A 17741-nucleotide genomic window follows, 5' to 3' on the forward strand; every position below is an offset into this window, starting at 1 on the left:
CAGGACAGGCTCGAAAGCTACACAAAGAAACTCCGTCTCGAAGAACAAAACAGCAACAACAACAACAACAATAATAATAAATGGGGTCTGGTTTTGGCAAGTGTTGAAATGTGTGGTTGTGAATGCATTTGCTACAGGCTAGAACGCTGACAGATGGTTGAGCACATGCTTATGGGTCAGATTCACGGATGAGCACAGATCAGGACTTCTCTAACAGCAGCCACCCTGGCCCCTCACTGTTTGCAGAATCACATCTGGTAAGCAAAGCTCACTGCATTCTAGTCATAGGAGTGGCTCTTCATTGACCATAGTCAGTCAGAAAGGAGTGCACTAGAGGGTTGTGGCTTTTATGTGGCATCCATAATCTGTGTCTGAGAGCACTAATCTCAGACACAGCATGAAAGTCCCGAAGTGTCTCTCCAAAGAGTTATGTATTCTGCCTCCCCAAATCCCACCTTTTCTTGATCATCAGGCCAGACCTCTGTGGGAAGTAGGCTAGGGGCTTTAATTTATATTTTAGTAAGGTGCCTATTGACACCCAGAGAAACTAAAGAACTTATCAAAGTTTCATAGCAAATCAACCCCACTTTATACTCGAGAGGACAGGTCAGAGATAAAGTTTCTATTGTACGCTGAATTAAAAAATAAACTACATAGTTGGAAGCTAGTCTGGGAGGATCACACAATCACAGCCAGTCTGGGATAAAGTTTCGGGCCAGCATGGGAAACAGAGTTAGACACTGTTTCCAAAAATGAAAGAAAATAAAATGAAAATTGAAATTTCAAAGACAGTAGAAGATTGCCCTTTAGGCTAGTGTCCTACAAAGTCAAGTACAACTGGATTTTAAAATAGTGAGCGACAGATTAGAATTACATTTCATCTTTTCCCAACTCTCCCATACCCTTTAATATAGCTCAATCAAATTCCTTTGCAAAGAAAACCTTCCCAAGAGCCTGAAGCAAGGATTTTGACCTGTGAAACACCTAGCTACTTTTCCTTTTTTCTCACCTACCTGTTCTCTTAGAGGCTTTTTCTTCCATCGCTAATTATCCAATGGCTCTCCTGCATTTACAGACCCCCAAAGCAGGTCCAGTGGGTGGCATCAAATAGGAAACCCGGAGACATTCGTTGGTTCCTGGGAAGGCTGAGGAAGCGCCCTTGTTAAGGGGTGTGTGCAGTGTTGAAATATTAGCTGCTGTGGCTGCCAAAGAAGTTCCCGAGCCACCCACAGCCTTTTCTCTTCGGTCCAACCATGTGTTCACCTTGCCCCAAAGGTCAGTACTAATATTAACAAGTCACTGGAGAATGGGGAAATTAAATCAGCTATTGAGGTGAGGAAGAACTGGATTTCCTTGGGGCTGGGCTTCCTATCTGACTTCGGTGCAGTCTGGGCAAAATCTGTTGCTTGAAAGCAATCTGGCAACACGAAGAAAAATGTTCATTTCCCTTGTCCTAGTTAACCCACTCTTGGGATTCAATCCTTAGCCAGCAACTCCCAAAGCATGGAAAAGCTCAAGGCACAGTCTTTTCTTAATTACAGAGCTATTTTCTGATGGCAATAACTAGTAACCTTTAAGTCCTCTGGGGGTGGGAAAGCAGCCCACTGTGGCTCTTTCTGCAGCCACAGAGGATGATGGCTGTAAGGCTGTGAAATTCTGAGGGTATGTGTGCTCAAGCACAAATAACTGCAGCATTTTCAGTGAAAAATATTCGGGTGGGAAGTAATATTTTCCCCTAGAAATTGGGCTATGCCTGTTAATTGTTTCTGTGCGCTCAAAAAGAAGCCAAGAACTCATTGCTATTGCCCTGTTTATAACCATCTACTAAATACCTATTCTCTTACCATAGATGCTATGTCAGAGATGGCCACGGCATTCAGGCTGTTGGCAATCTAGCGACTACAGAAATCATTGGGAGTTTGCATTGTGGTAAATACTAGGACAGAATGGACCACAGAGTGTAGGTGTGCCTACAGGAAAATACCTAAATGCAGGGGTGAGTGGACAGAAAATTTTAACTCAAAAAAAAAAAAACCCTCGATCGTTTACCTGAGTAAGAAGGGTTTAAATCTTGGCTCTACCACTTCTGTGAGACTGGGACGAATTTACTCAACTTCTACTTAGCTTCGGCGCCTTTTTCGGGTTTATCCTAAGAATGAAAGGACACAATGTAGACGGGAAAACCACAACTGCATACGGAGACAATACTGTTCTGAAGCTTAAATTTTCCAGGCCTCAATTTTGCTCATCTGAGAAATGGAGCCAAATGCAAGTATGTGCTCTGTGTCATCCTTTACATGCTATGAGAACCAAGCCAAATAAGGCTATACAGGGAGGATTTGAGGAAGTCTCCTGCCTCCAGGCTCAGTAAAAACAGAGGTCATTCTCCTAAGCCTTACCGTAGTAGCTAGGTTCTTAATTAACTGCTCCATCTTCCAACTGAAAAAGTTCTCTATGCCATGGCCCAAAGGACACCAGGGGCTGAGGCCACTCAGCCACCGCCAGGGGCCGCCCACTTAAATTGGAGTTCTGCCTCGATGGGGGGCAGGGTTTTGGCTGAATTTGAATTCCCAGAGGCCCGCCCTTTGACAAAGTGACAAAATCCCATTTGTAAGTAACCTGACGCATCAAGGGGACTTTTGTGTCGAGAACAGCAGTCAGACTCGGGCGTCCAGGCCAGCATGCGGCCAGAATTTTCTTCTGGAGCCCAACCAGGGACGCGCTTCTCACCAGTCACTCTTCACAGGCTTTGGACTGGGTCTTGTTATGTAGCCCAGGCTGGCCATGAATTCATGACTGCCCGTGCCTCAGATTCCTGAGTACTGGGGTTATAGGCTTGTACGACCAAGCCCGGTTTTCCTACAGCTTCCACCTTAGTTCCGTCTCCCGCCTGTGAGAACTGAACTCGAAGCCCCGCCCTGCGTGCGTCCTGCCGTCGCGGAGGGGGCGGGGGGACCAGGTGAGAACGCCTGCGCACACGGGCGTGGAAGGAGGAGCTCTAGCTCACTTCCGGGAGGTGGCCATGGATTTCCGCGCCTAAGCTTGCTTGGTGAAACGGGACAGTTTACCAAAATGTTGCGTGTGGTAAGCTGGAACATCAATGGGATCCGGAGTCCCCTGCAAGGGCTGACATGCCAGGGACCCAGCAACTGTCCCACAGCCTTGCGACGCATTTTGGACAAGTTGGATGCCGATATTGTTTGTCTTCAGGAGACCAAAGTGACCAGTAAGCATTCGAGAATCCAGGATTTTTACCTTTTTTTCTTCTCCTGCTAACTTTCGCTTCCTGCTCCACCTCATTTCACTTTTCCTTTTATCGATACTTAGAATCCTGCCCTTATACCCACCCGAAAGTGCAAATCCCTTTCCCGTTTAAACCCCCACCCCAGCTAGTGCCCTTAATTCCCACCCCTGTTCTGCTCTCCCAGTTGAAACCCTCGTGCACAGATTCCCGCCCATTCTACCGCCCCAACTCCGTGCCTTGAATTTTCTCCTTCCACGCCCCCGAGGCAGATTCCTTAGTTCTCCATCCCTGCTCCTATCTCAGTATTCTAATTCCCACTGCCAGCATCCTTCCAGCAGTCCTCACATCACCTAGACCATAAGACTTAGCTCTGATTCGCTCTCCTCAGTTTTTCCCATCTAATTTGAATATCATTTCCCTCCCTGACCTTTCCATGTTTCGAGCTCCTGTCATCATAAACACTCCCTCCCCCCAGTTATGGCTCTGAAGTACGCTAGTAACTAGCCTGTAACTGTTATTCTAGTCTTTCATGGGTCCATGGTGCTAGTTTTACCTCTGACTTTGTATTACTTTTTTTTTTCCCAGGAGATGTACTGACAGAGCCCCTGGCTGTTGTTGAGGGCTATAACTCCTATTTCAGCTTCAGCCGCAGCCGTAGTGGCTATTCTGGTAAATGGGGTCTTCTGGGGGTATTTAACTTAGTGTTGGTGATGGGGGCAAGTAGCAGTGAAGTGTTTGGGTATTTAACGAGAAGGTAATATATTCCAACTTTTCATCTCCAGAGCTAAAGCTGCATAAAATCTGAGGTTACATTAATATTTATGTACCAGATTATCTTTTTGGCCCTCAGAAGTACAGTAAAAATTGGGTGAGCTCTGGAGCTGAACTGCTAGGGTTCAGGCCGCGGCTCACTTCCTAGCTGTGTGTTCGCTGGAAAGTTACTTTGCCTTTGTATCTCAGATTTCTTATCTAGAAAATGAGGTTAATGTTTACTTTCTAGGCTCTTACAAGGGTTTAGACATTTATGCATGTGTTAATACTAATAGCCAATATTTTATCAGCATTTGTCATGTATCTGTGTAATATACATTGTTGTTGTTCTTGTAAAGTAAAACATTCTGTGGCTTTTTTTTTTTTTTGGTTTTTCGAGACAGGGTTTCTCTGTAGCTTTGGAGCCTGTCCTGGAACTAGCTCTGTAGACCAGGCTGGTCTTGAACTCACAGAGATCCGCCTGCCTCTGCCTCCCAAGTGCTGGGATTAAAGGCATGTGCCACCATTGCCCGGCTACCAGACTTGAGACAGGGTTTCTCTGTGTAGCTTTGGAGCCTATCCTGGCTCTGGCTTTGTAGATCAGACTGGCCTTGAACTCACAGAGATCCTCCTGCCTATGCCTCCCAAGTGCTGGGATAAAAGGCATGTGCCACCACTGCCTGACCATTCTATTGCTTTTTTTTTTTTTACATGAATCTGAGGCCTCAGGGTATGGGTTAGTTGCTTCAGATTTTACAGAGCCATATAATGGCCCTTGATATCAAAAACTATTCCTTGTATGGGTCCATTTGGAGTGGAGCAGGCTGTACAGTAGTATTTTGGTTGCTGATCCCATTCAGAATACTCTATCTGTCCCCAGGTGTGGCTACGTTTTGTAAGGACAGTGCTACCCCAGTGGCTGCTGAAGAAGGCCTGAGTGGTGTGTTTGCCACCGAGAATGGGGATGTTGGTTGCTATGGAAACTTGGATGAGTTCACCCAAGAGGAACTCCGGGTTCTGGATAGTGAGGGCCGGGCCGTCCTTACCCAGCACAAGATCCGGTAATAGCCTGTATCTTCCTACTACAGACTATCTCTGGTTCTAGTCAGTGTCCAGAATATAAGGTCCATCTTATAGGTATGCAGTTGCTATAGTTCCCAAACTTTCCTTCCTGGACTCTAGTACTGGGTGGGCTAAATGATCCTGGCAAATCATGCTTCGTTTTGAGCCTTGTGTTCCCCTCTCTACAGTGGGAGTACAGCTAATTACCACAGGCTACTCAAAAGCTGCTTAGCCAGCACAGAACTCACTGCTCCAAATTGGATTCTTTCTGGGTATCTCATCTTCATGAAAGGCAGAATTATTCCCCCAGTTTACCTGGACTCTTAAGCCCTCCTTACTTCACCCAGAGCCTATCCCCTAGACCTGCTCATGCCTGCTTGCTTGTGTCTCTCTAACCCTTTTCCTTCTATCCCATGGGCAACCATTAACTGGGAGCTGCATGGTGTAGCTGTGGACGGGGAGTCTTAGAACTGAACTCTTTGTGTGGGGGCTCTTTTCTCCCCAGCACATTGGAAGGGAAGGAGAAGACCTTGACTCTCATCAATGTGTACTGTCCTCATGCGGATCCTGGGAGGCCTGAGCGGCTGACCTTCAAGATGCGTTTCTATCGCCTGCTGCAGATCCGAGCAGAAGCGCTCGTGGCAGCTGGCAGGTATTGTAAATCTAGGCAGCGGGGCTTGGTTGAGTTCATCTTGGTGACTCGCCTTGTGGCGTGCTCCAAGGATATAGCATTTTGTCTTTGAGTTCCTTTACCCTCTAATTTTGAACACTGTCGTGCTAACCTGAACAGGCCTTGCTGTCTTAAGAGCTGTGGGGACAGAGTAAAGTGACATGAGCACTGTCTTTGTACTCCAAGCTCTTTGCTTACCATAAACCTCAAGGGCAGCTGTGATCCGTGTTCTCTTTTTCCAAACGCCTACCCCGAGAGAAGAGTTTTGAGGACAAAATGAGGCAAGAGTGGTAAAGTGCCTAGTTCCAAGGATGGACAGGAAAAAAAGTGGGACTAGGTTAAAGTAATCAAGGGGCACTTCCTCCAGGCAGTGGTGTCTGAGCTCAGCTTTGAAGGACGAGAAGGATGGCTTTAGATAGAGATCATTGAAGCATTCATAGCATATGGAATAGTGTCAGCTTTGCTGCTCAGAATTCGGTTCCTCATGCGTGAGAAGTGTCCAGAAGTGTCCAGCTGGGAGAATGGAAGAGGCGCACTGCTATGAGTATTTGGTAGCAAAAGCTCTAGGGGGAGGTTGCATCTCCAAGCTCTCAGACCTGGGGGGAAAGTACATAGGACTCCTCATTCTTGAATGTCCATTTGACAACCCCACGTTGTGTTTTTCAGCCATGTGATAATCCTGGGGGACCTGAATACAGCTCATCGGCCCATTGACCACTGTGACGCAGGCAGTCTGGTAAGGCTCCCTCGAAACTCTAGGCCCCTCTCTGGTTCTGTTCCTTCAAGTATCCCATGCAGTACTGGGAGTTTGGCACCAAAGGTGCCTTTATGGAAAAACAGTGCTTGGTTTGAATGTATCCTTTTTTTATTCTGAAATTACATGTAAAAATTGTACATATTTATGGAATATCATATAATATTTTGGCGTGAATAATGGTCAAATGGGATAAATTGCCTAATCTGTCACCTTAAACATTTGTCTTTCTGTGTGGGCAAACAATGAAAACTTCTTTGAACTACAAGGTTTGAAATGTGAAATAATTTATCGCTAGCTCTTCCTATTCCTATACTGTGGAACACTGCTAGGTCTTTATCTTCCTATCAAGCTGTTCACATTAAGCAGCTACTCTCTCCTTTTCTTCCTACCTCTCCTGGACTCTGGTAACAACTGCTCTACTCTGCTCCATGAAATCAACATTTTAGACTTCCATACATGAGTGACATCACATGACATCTTTCTTTCTGGGCTTCCCTTGTTTTCATGTCTTTCAGTTCCATTCATTTGCTGCAAATTATATATATATATATATATTCTTCTTTCTGGCAAAATAGTATTGTATTCTGTATGTGTATTCTATTTTCCTTTTGTTCATTAATGAATATGTAGGTTGCTAGTGTATTCTTTCTTCTTTTTCTTATATGAGCCTCTTATTCCCTATAGGCCAATGTTTCCGTAACCCTTAAGTGCATATTAGAGCAAACCTATCAATACCTTAATACTACACCAAAACAATGGAATCAGAATCTCTTAGGTGTAGACCCACGTAATGGTTTGTTTGAAAAGTCCTACAACAGACACAAGCTCGAGAAGCACTGCTTTAGAATTTATATGAAGTCCTCATCTTGACCATCTCATAGAAAACTGCTGTGCTACAAAAGCAAACTGCCTGTTTTCCTCTGCTCTCATCCTATAATAACCAACAGAAGACTCCTGTGAGCTCAAAAGGGGTGGAGATTTCTCCTTGCCTCCAAGCAAGCCGACAGCTTTGCATCTGTGCACATCAGCTAGTTGTCCTTTAATACTGTTCAGTTAACTTGGCCCATTAGCTCTAGCTTCTTATTGGCTAACTCTTATATGCCCCAAACATGGTCAGACCCCACAGGTTGAGGACTACTCTCCAAAACTGTCACTTCAGACCCAGTCACAGTTGGAAGTTCTGAACTATAAATTGAGGTTCCCATGACCTCATCTGTGTGTTAATTTGCTAGAGCAAAGCAAGTACTCAGACAGCCACTCTAACTTAAGTCTAACGATTATCCATAAAGAATGTTTGAAATAATATAGACAGATGAAGAAATACATGCAGAGGAAAGTCTGGAAGGGCCATTTGTGCCAGCTTCCATTCCTGTGGAGTTGGGTAAGTCATTCTCCCAACACATGGATGAGTCTTGGTTTGTCTTCTTGCACCTCTACGTGTTGAGCTGTCCAGTTCTTTGAACCCTGCTTTTGGGTTTTATGGAAACTTCACTGCCTAAGTTTGTGCTGAAAGTGGAATAGGGAAGCCCATCAAGGCCTGTGGAAGCTTTTCATCATTCCTTCCTCAATGGTTCAGGGATGGATCCTCTGGAATTAGGATCTTTTATTTTATTAAAAATATATTTTTTTACACAATGTATTCTGATTATTGTTCCCCTCCTTCATCTCCCAGCTCTTCCCCTCTTTCCCTATTCATGCAACTGTATACCCTCCTTACACACACACACACACACACACACACACACACACACACGGAGAAAGCATAAAAACACAAAATTGGAAAGCATAATATGTAAGCAAAAGGCCAGCAAAGAAAAAAAATGCTCAAAAATCTATAAAAGTACCATCATGTTTGGTGTTGGCCACCTACTGCTTGGCATGGAGCCTTCCCTTCGGTGTGGTTAACATATCCAGTGAGATTCTATTGTAGAAAACTGATTTTTCCTTTGTAAGCAGTTGTCTGTTGTAGATTGCTTTATGGTTAGCGATGATGTCCATTTCCCACTTTCAGTGCTGGAACCCATGTGGCTTGGACCTGTGCAGGCCCTGTACAAACTACCCCAGTCTCTGAGTTCGTGTGTGTGTGTGTGTGTGTGTGTGTGTGTGTGTGTGTGTGGCATTGTTTCCTTTCTGTCTCCTATGCCCCCTGGCTCTTTCAATTTTTCCTCTTTGTCCTCTGCATATCTCCCTGAGCTCTGAGGGGAAGGGTTTGATGAAGATATCCTATTTAGGACTGAATGTTCCATGATCTGTCACTTTACACATTGTCCAGTTGTGGGTCTCTATTTGCTCCCATTTTCTTCAGGTGGAAGCTCCTCCGATGATAGCTGGTCAAGGCACTAATGGGTATACAAGTCATTATATTGCTATATTCCTTTAGCAGAACAATGGTATTTAGTTTCCCCCCAAGTCCCTGACTATCTAGCCTCAGGTTCTTGGCCACCAGGGTAGTGTCAGACAGGGGTAAATCCAATCAGAAAGTGGTTGCTTACTCCCAGGACTTTTGTGCTACTATTACAGAAGAGTATATCGTGCATTCAGGTCACCATTGTTTATCAGTGGGTTTATATCTGAGTTGATAATTACCTTTGTCCTTTGGTAATGTGCAGAGTACTGGCTTTCGTAAGGCACCAGCTTGACTTTTCTGTGTTCAATGAGATATGTTTGTGCTGTCTTGACAATAGGGCTTTACCCTCGATTTGTAAAGAGCAATCAATAACCTTGGAAATAGCCTGAATTGTGTGAAGGTGTCCATGGGGCTCTTTTGGTCAACAATTCAATTATATGTAACCCATTCCTGGTACTGGAGGTTTCAATTCTTAGCAGGAGGTGTCTAATTGGAGCTTGCTTGTCCATTATTTGGTGATTTCATTTATACTTCTTTCATTTATGAGTATATATTAATAAGCTTATACTGTAGTAGGTTTAATATGACAACTTGGATTGCCTTTAGTCTTAGCTGTCACTCAATATATTCTTTCTTACCTTCCTCTTTTCTCCCTATCTCTATTTAATCCTCTTGCTTCAGATCACACCCAACCCCACCTCCCACCCATCTCTCCATAACCATAACTATATTCTATGTATTCTATTTCCTCTTCCTTAGGAAATACTTCCATCCCTCCTAATCCCTTACTCTATAACTAGCATGCCCATTGAAAGCTTAAAGACTAACATACACATATAAGTAAATACGTGCTGTATTTGTCTTTTTAGGTCTGGGTTACCTCACTCCAGATGATTTTTCTAGTTTCATCTATATAATTGTGGATTTTATGATTTTATTTTTAAATAGCTGAGTAATACTCCATTGTGTAAATTTATCACATTTTCATTATTTATTTGTCTGTTGATGGACACCTAGGCTCTTTCCAATTTTTGGATGTTATAAATTGAGCAGGAGTGAACATAGCATGGATGAGCAGTGTCTCTAGTAGGAGAAGGGCCTGCTTGTTCATCCCAGCTGCATGGCTAGCTTAGCCCCGAAATAACCACACAGAAACTGTATTAATTGAATCATTGCTTGGCCCATTAGCTCTAGCTTCTTATTGGCTAACTCTTATATTAATTTAACCCATTTCTATTAATTTGTGTATCGCCACATGGCAGTGGCTTACCGGGTAAAATTACCAGCATCTGTTTCTGGCAGCTCCATGGCATTTCTCCAACTCTGCTTTCTTCCCAGAATTTAGTTCTGTCTTCACCGCCTACTTAAGTTCTGCCCTATCAACAGGCCAAAGCAGTTTCTTTATTCATTAATGAAAACAACACATAGACAGAAGGACCTCCTACATCAATCTCTGTAGCAGGGTGTAGAGAACTTTGGGTATATTCCCAAGAGTGCTGTAGCTAGAGCTTGAGGTATATCTTTTCCCAACTTCCTGAGAAATTGCCACACTGATTGGGATAGTGATTGGTCAGGTTTGCACTCCCATCAGCAATAGAGGGATGAGTATTCCCTTTACTTCATATCCTATACAGTGTGAGCTATCATTTGTTTGATTCACCTTGACTATCCTGACTAGTGTAAGATAAAATCTCAGAATGGTTTGGGCTTGCATTTCCCTTATGACTAAGCATGTTAAAGATTTCTTAAGTGTTTTTCAGTCATTTGTGTCTCATCTTTCTATTTAGGTCTGTACCCCATTTTTTAAATGGGTTATATTTTGTCTACTTCTTTAATTCTTTATATGTTAAAGCTATTTGTCCTCTATGATATGTAGTTGGTGAAGATCTTTTCCCATTTTGTAAGCTGCCACTTTGTTAGAATGATGGTATCCATACAGAAGCTTTTCATTCTGATGAGGACTTATTTATTGTTGTTTTTAGTACCTGTACTATATCAGTGTTCTGTTCATAAAGTCTTCTCCTGAGTGTTCTGTTCATAAAGTCTTCTCCTAAGCCATTGAGTTCAAGGCTATTCCCCACTTTCTCTTCTATCACATTCATGATATCTGACCTTATATTAAGGTCTTTGATCCATTTGGAATTGAGTTTTATGCTGGCCGTTAAGTATGTATTGTATCTATTTGCATTCTTCTACCTGTAACCATCCAGTTTGACCAGCCCTGTTTGTGAAAGATGCTCTTTTTTCTGGTATGTATATTTGGCTTCTTTATCAAAGATCAGATGCCCATAGGTTTATGGACTTGCATTAGGTTCTTCCTTTCTATTCCATTAGTCAACATGGCTGTTTTTATGCCGATGCCATGCTGTTTTTATTACTATAGGTCTGTAGTACAATTTGAGATTGGGAATAAGGCAGTTGTAGCAAGGAGGAGGCAACTCATTGGTTCCTGGCTACTTAGCCCCGAAATAACCACACAGATACTATATTAAATCACTGCTTGGCCCATTAACTCTAGCTTCTTATTGGCTAACTCTTACATGTGAATTTAACTCATTTCTAGTAATCTTTGTATCACCACGTGGCTGTGTCTTACTGGGTAAAGTTTCGTCCAGCTCCAGCAGGGCTACATGGCTTCTCTCTGACACTGCCTTTTTTCTCCCAGCATTTACATTAGTTTTCCCTGCCTATTTCTGTTCTTTTGCCCCATCACAGGCCAAGATAGTTTTTTTTTATTCACTAACCAATAAAAGCAACACATAGAAGGACCTCCCACACTATTTCCCTTTTTCTGTTTAAACAAAAAGGAAGGCTTTAACTTTAACATAGTAAAATTACATATAACAAAACAGGTATCAAGCAAGAATTACAGTTACAATATTTATAAACTACTTTCTATTTTTTAATTCCATCAAAGACTCCAGAAAGATATAATACCTAAGTTAATAGGAAGTGCATTGTAAGCAACTTCCAAAACTCTAGAAATGACAGAGACATCTCGCTACCTGGACACTCACCCAAAGTTCTTCTGTAACATTGCAGGCACCCATCTTTAGCCCACAGGTGCATAGTACCTGGCAGACATTTCCATGAAGCAGGAAATGTCAAAGACAGTTTCGCCTATTTTGACAGTTTGTCAGTCACTTTCTTCTGTGTCTAACAGACTCTTTTATGAAGCACAAACCCCGAAAAGATCATCTTACCTTTAGGCAAATTCAGCAGTCATTTTTCTGTGGGTCCTGCATGTCCATTTCATCAAGCAGTCCGGGCAAGAGCAGTTTTTTGCCCAAATGGCTAACCAACTCCATAAGAAGCCTCTTAGATGTCCATTTTCCTCTTGAAGTAATTGGTGCTGCCAAGAGCAGGTTGTCATGAAAAGTCCTAAATTCTTAAACATTTTAAATGTCATATTCTCTAGTTTTTGAAATATTTGAAGAATGCCTATCTTACCAAAAACAATCTACAGATTCAATGCACTCCCATCAAAATACCAACAATTAATTTTACAGAAATTATAAGGACAATATTCAGCCCCATAAGGAAATACAAAATACCCAGGATAGCTCAAACAATCCTGAATAACAACAACAACAAAATACGGAAGGTATTGCCTGAAGAAGGTTGTTAATATATACTGTTTAATTGGTTTTATTATGGAATGTCTCTGCCTGTTGTGAGTACAAGTTTTGCTGAGTATAGTAGTCTAGGCTGGCATCCTTGGTCTCTTAAGGTCTGCATAATGCTTGACCAGAACCTTCTGGCTTTCAGAGTTTCCCTGAGATGTCAGGTGTAATTGTAACAGGTCTGCCTTTATATGTTACTTGGTCTTTTTCCCTTACAACTTTCAATATCTTTCTTTGTTCTGTATGTTTAGTGTTTTGGTTATTCCGTGCCAACTCTTTATTTAGGATAAGGAAATTTTCTTCTATGAGTTTATTGAAAATACTTTCTGTTCCTTTGACGTGGATTTCTTCTCCTTTCTTTATTCCTATTATTCTTAGATTTGATCTTTTCTTAGTGTCCCAAATTTCCTGGATGTTTTGTGTCAGGAGTTTTTTAGATTTAACATTTTTTTTGGTAGATGTGTCCATTTCTTCTATTGTGTCTTCAAAGCCTGAGAATCTCTCTTCCATCTCTTATATTCTGTTGGTGAGTCTTGCCTCTGAGGTTCCTGTTCAAGTTCCTAACCTGTTCAAGTTTTTCATTTCCAGTTTTATCTCAGTTTGAGGGTTTTTTTGTGAGACTCGTACCGCTCATAATCGGAGCACCCGACATTTCTACTTTCAGGTCTTGAAGTATATTTATTATTTGATTCCACTGTGTTTTCACAGGCTTCACTAAGGGATTTATGCCTTCTTTAAGGTCCTTGGACATAATTTATCATAGCTATTTTGAAGTCTTTGTTTTGTGTTCCAGGTATATTACATTTCTCAGGGGCTGCTATAGTAAGAGTTATTGAATTCTGGTGGAGCCACACTGTCCTGGGTATTACTGTGTTTTTAAGTTGGTATCTAGGCATTGGGGATTAGAAAGATTGTAATTATAGGTGCTATTATCTGGTCTTGCCCTTTTTGGGTGAGTGTCCATTCCTTGGTTTCTGTTGCCATCGCTGGATCTTAGGAAAGTGTGATGGCTGTGCATTGCTTGATAGTATTTGCTCAGGCACTCTGCCACAGTGTGTTGGACTAGGAGAAAAGACTGAGAGCACCTTCAGGAAAGAACCAAGGGGATACTATTCACACCTAGAGATAGCATTCACAGGGAGTTGGGAGGTGTGGTGGGAAGAGGAGACCTGTCAAATAGGTTGCAGTAAGGCAAAGAATTATTTAGAAAGGCAGGCATGAATGGGCTAGGTTGACCCTAGGTCTGAACCAAGAGTTGGAGTCTCCAGTGGCTAAGGAGGAGCACTCTCCACAGGTTGTTTCCAGGCTGAGGCTGAGAATGAAGAGATCGCAATAGAGGAACTACGCTGTGATTCAACTAATTGAATCCCTGCCATGTGTGGCCAGTGCAGTTTCCAGGTAGAAAGTGTTTTTAGGTATTGGGGACTAACATATAGGAAAGGGGTGATGAAAGGGTCTCCAGGAAGGAGGCAAACTGGGTCTGCTGCATGGTTTGGTGGAGTACCTAAGGAACTGAAACAGAGTGGGAGGATCGGCCCCGGCAAATGTCTGCTACAGGGCAGAGGATGGAACCAGAAGAATTACAGTGGAGAACAGGAAGGAGGGCAAGATGATCCAGCTGCTTTCCAGATCAGCGTGGACACTGGGCAACCAAATAGAAAGGGTCTCTAGGTATCAGCAGTTGACACAAAGGAGCAGTAGAGGGTTTGATAGGGTAGGGGTTTAGGGGTTCACGGAAAGTAGGGATGTTAGGTTTGCCTCAAGGCTTGGTGGTGGAGTCTACGGGGAGTAAAAGTAAGGTGGGAGGACCATCTCCTGTAAGCATTCTGCCCCAGGGCTGGGGGTGAGTCTGAGGAATTGCAATGTAGGACAGGAAGGAGATTGAAGATGGTCTACCTGCTTCCCGGGCCAGCGTGGCACTGGGTTCCCAGGTGGAAAGTTTGGGGTGGGGGTCTAATGCCCTAACACAGACAAGGGTCAGACCAAGACTTTTCACTGGCTGTCAAAATGTGGGGAAGGGTTAGTTTATACGGTCCTCCCTGGGGGAAAAAAGTGGTAGTTTCTAAGATTTGCTGTGAGGCGGAATTATCTAGAAAGTATGGATGAAAACAAAAACTGTATATCAACATCCAAGGCGTGGTCAGTGTTGACATGGTACAGTCATCTCTGGAGGTGCTTCAGAAAGGGGGCATGGGAGGATTACTTGACTGGTGTTGAAGAGAGCCACGGAAACACAGGTGTGGCTCTCAGCAGAACTTGGTTATTGTGGCGGGGTGGCAGCATGGCGAAGATGATAGACCCTGCCAAGTGCGAGCTTCTCTCCAGAGCTGCTCTTCTTGTCCTTTTCTACCCTGTCCCCACAGCCGGCCATGTTATTGCGATTGCATTTTACGTCCTCATTGGCACCATGCTAGTGCCGGTAGCCATCACCTTTTACTTCATGGACAGTGGCAGTCTCACCTACTAGAATCTTCAGTCTGGTGTTTCCTCGGGTCATTTAGATATTTTGCGCAAGCCCATGACAGAGCTGTTATTTCAGTTTGGCACTTCCTCTTCTGAAATTACTACCACATGGGCTTCACCTCTTGTTTCCAGATCATTTCCCCAGAGTAACAGCCTTTGTTACCAAGATCTACTCTGCCCCAGTGTCAGTTCCGCCACTAAACAGCTGTTCTGTGATTTTGTTATTGCACCAAATCAGTGGGTGTGTAAGTGGGAGAACTGGATAAATGCATGGGCAGGTGGATCAGGGATCAGACATGGATGCCTGAATCCCCCAAGCTCCAGAGGGAGGAGGGATGTCAGTGAGGACATTGACACATGAAATAAATCGATTGGCATGGAGTAGCATTCTTCCAACTCCTGATTTTGGCTTACTTCTCTCTAGAGGCACCAGTTTTATTTATTGTGATGAGGTCTTACAATATACCCAGGGTGGCAGGCTTCCTGCCTCAGCCTCCTAAGTGCTGGGATTTCAGGTGTAACTAACATGCTTGGTTTTGTTTTTCAATCTTTTGTAAAGTATTTCTGGGAATTCCTTTGATTAAGCAAACAACAGACCTTCAGATGGGGCTTTTATGTCAGGGTAAGCATAATGTGGAATAGAGAAAGACAAACAGGAACTTCTCAAAAGATTTATTTTTATTTTAAATTATGTGTCTTATGGGGGTATCTGCACATAAGTATAGGTGTCCACAGAGGCCAAGGGACATTGGATTCCCTGGAATGATGGGGGCGGGGGAGAGGGTTGAGATTTCTATATGGGTGCTGGTACCAAACTCAAGTCCTCTGCAAGAGTAGTCAAACTCAAGTCCTCTGCAAGAGTAGTACTCATTTTAACCACGGAGCCTTCTCTCCAACCCCAGGCTTTGATTTCTAACATTCTTTATTTAAAAGCTCATGCTTGTCAGAGATATGGTTCAGCTGTGAAGAGTGCGTGGTCCTCTTGCAGAGGACCTGGATTAGATTCCCAGCACCCACATGGCATCTCACAACTGTCTGTTACACCAGTTCCTGAGAACCTGGCAACCTCTTCTGGCCTCCATGGATACTGCATGTACATGGTGCACAGATATACAGGGAGGCAAAACACGCATTCATAAAATGTAACAAAGTAAGCAAAAAAGAAAAGAAAATACACCAAAGCCTAGCTCTGCCTGGTCTGGACTGTATGGCATTAAACCAAGAATCTTTAGGACAACCAAATTTTATTCGTGAAATGAAGCAGTTAAGTCTAAATTTCTTCCTATTTTAAGGATCTAGTTTTGGCTTTTAATTCACTTTTCCTTCCCCAGGAGTGCTTTGAAGAGGACCCAGGACGTAAGTGGATGGATGGCTTGCTCAGTAGCCCAGGGATGGAGGCTGGATCCCACATAGGGCTTTTCATGGATAGCTACCGCTGGTTCCATCCAAAACAGGAGAGGGCCTTCACCTGCTGGTCAGTGGTCAGTGGTGCACGCCATCTCAACTATGGCTCTCGACTTGACTATGTATTAGGAGACAGGAGCTTGGTCATAGATATCTTCCAGTCCTCCTTCCTGCTCCCTGATGTGATGGGTTCTGATCACTGCCCCGTGGGAGCTGTCTTGAATGTGTCCTGTGTGCCAGCAAAACAGTGCCCAGCTCTGTGTACCCGCTTCCTCCCTGAGTTTGCAGGTACCCAGCTCAAGATTCTTCGCTTCCTAGTTCCTCTTGAACAAGAACCTGTACGAGTTCAGACAGTCCTGCAGCCCAGCCATCAAATCCAGGTACAGAAACACCCAAGCAAAGCTCGCATGCACTCAACCAGACCTCGGAAAAGTCAAGGTGTCTCCCAAAGGAACCAGAAAAACCTGATGAGTTACTTCCAGCCTTCCTCTAGCCTTCCCCAGCCTTCTCCTGATGTGGGGCTACCTAGCCTGCCTCTGGTGGGCCCTCTTACAATCCCAAAGACTCCAGAAGAGGTGACAGTGGCCACAGTGGTGGAAGACAAAGTCAAGGTTTCAGAGGCCAAAAATGAGAAGGAAGTACGGACCTCCTTCTGGAAGTCTATGCTGAGTGGGCCCTCCCCTATGCCCCTTTGTGGAGGCCATAGGGAGCCATGTGTGATGCGTACTGTGAAGAAAGCAGGACCCAACTTGGGCCGCCAGTTCTACATGTGTGCTAGGCCACGAGGTCCTCCCAGTGACCCCTCTGCTCGCTGTAACTTTTTTCTCTGGTGCAGGCCCAGCTGAAACAACTGAGGCCAAGGGATGTCTGGCATGGTTACCCCATGTACAGGGTCTGATGCCAGGTCCTTGTCTCTGAAATTGTCTTCTCCCTGAGGCTTCCTTTCTTTCTCTGCTTCTTCTTCTCTTATTTCCCTCTCTCCCTTCCCTTCTAATGCCTTCTTCCTCTTCTCACATCTCTACAGGGAACTAATTTAAATCCCTTCTGCCCTTGCTGGACACTATTCATTCATAAATAAAGTCTTTGTTTTAGTGTACCATGTTGAGTGGATATTTTGATGTAATCTAGAAAGTTGTGTCAGAGAGGCTCTCTCAGTACTAGTGGGCTTTCTGGCCTCCATACTGCCAAAGCAACATGGTAGCCAGGGGAGCCATGCTCCTGAGAGAGGCTGATGAGCTCTGGGGATTATCTGCAGCTCTAAGGTCGGATCAGTGAGGAAGGTGGGTGTGGTGTGGGTTGTGTATACTTAAACAATAGCTTCCCAAGTAGTGTGTTCTTCAGCTGTGACAAATTGCCATTAGAGAGAAAAAAAGGGTGTTTCAGACCTCAGTTACAGGGCCTGAGATACCATAAGTCTCGGG

General features: G+C 43.9%; 2 protein-coding genes across 3 annotated transcripts in view; one reads left to right on the plus strand and one right to left on the minus strand.

Annotated features, from left to right (window-relative positions):
• Positions 1 to 2148, minus strand: part of Pfkfb1 (6-phosphofructo-2-kinase/fructose-2,6-biphosphatase 1) — a 51272-nt gene extending 49124 nt beyond the window's left edge. Inside the window, exon 1 of one of the 2 annotated variants that reach the window (XM_050128338.1) lies at positions 1014 to 1143. In XM_050128338.1, the coding sequence (XP_049984295.1) occupies positions 1014 to 1041 (28 nt within the window). In that variant the 5' untranslated portion in view covers positions 1042 to 1143. Of the gene's footprint in view, positions 1 to 1013; positions 1144 to 2049 lie in introns of those variants that run through there. The other variant, XM_050128340.1, reaches the window with a different exon arrangement.
• Positions 2149 to 3068: 920 nt separating this feature from the next.
• Positions 3069 to 17416, plus strand: Apex2 (apurinic/apyrimidinic endodeoxyribonuclease 2). The gene is made up of 6 exons (XM_050128334.1): positions 3069 to 3226; positions 3830 to 3913; positions 4875 to 5055; positions 5562 to 5708; positions 6393 to 6462; positions 16248 to 17416. The coding sequence occupies exons 1-6, from the start codon at positions 3073 to 3075 to the stop codon at positions 17163 to 17165; spliced, it is 1554 nt and encodes a 517-aa protein (XP_049984291.1). The 5' UTR covers positions 3069 to 3072; the 3' UTR covers positions 17166 to 17416.
• Positions 17417 to 17741: the final 325 nt, after the last annotated feature.

The sequence above is a fragment of the Alexandromys fortis genome, unplaced genomic scaffold (genome assembly GCF_014885135.2).
Source record: "Alexandromys fortis isolate MF-2015 unplaced genomic scaffold, M_Fortis_MF-2015_v1.1 scaffold_295, whole genome shotgun sequence".
In the NCBI taxonomy this organism is placed as follows: domain Eukaryota; kingdom Metazoa; phylum Chordata; class Mammalia; order Rodentia; family Cricetidae; genus Alexandromys; species Alexandromys fortis.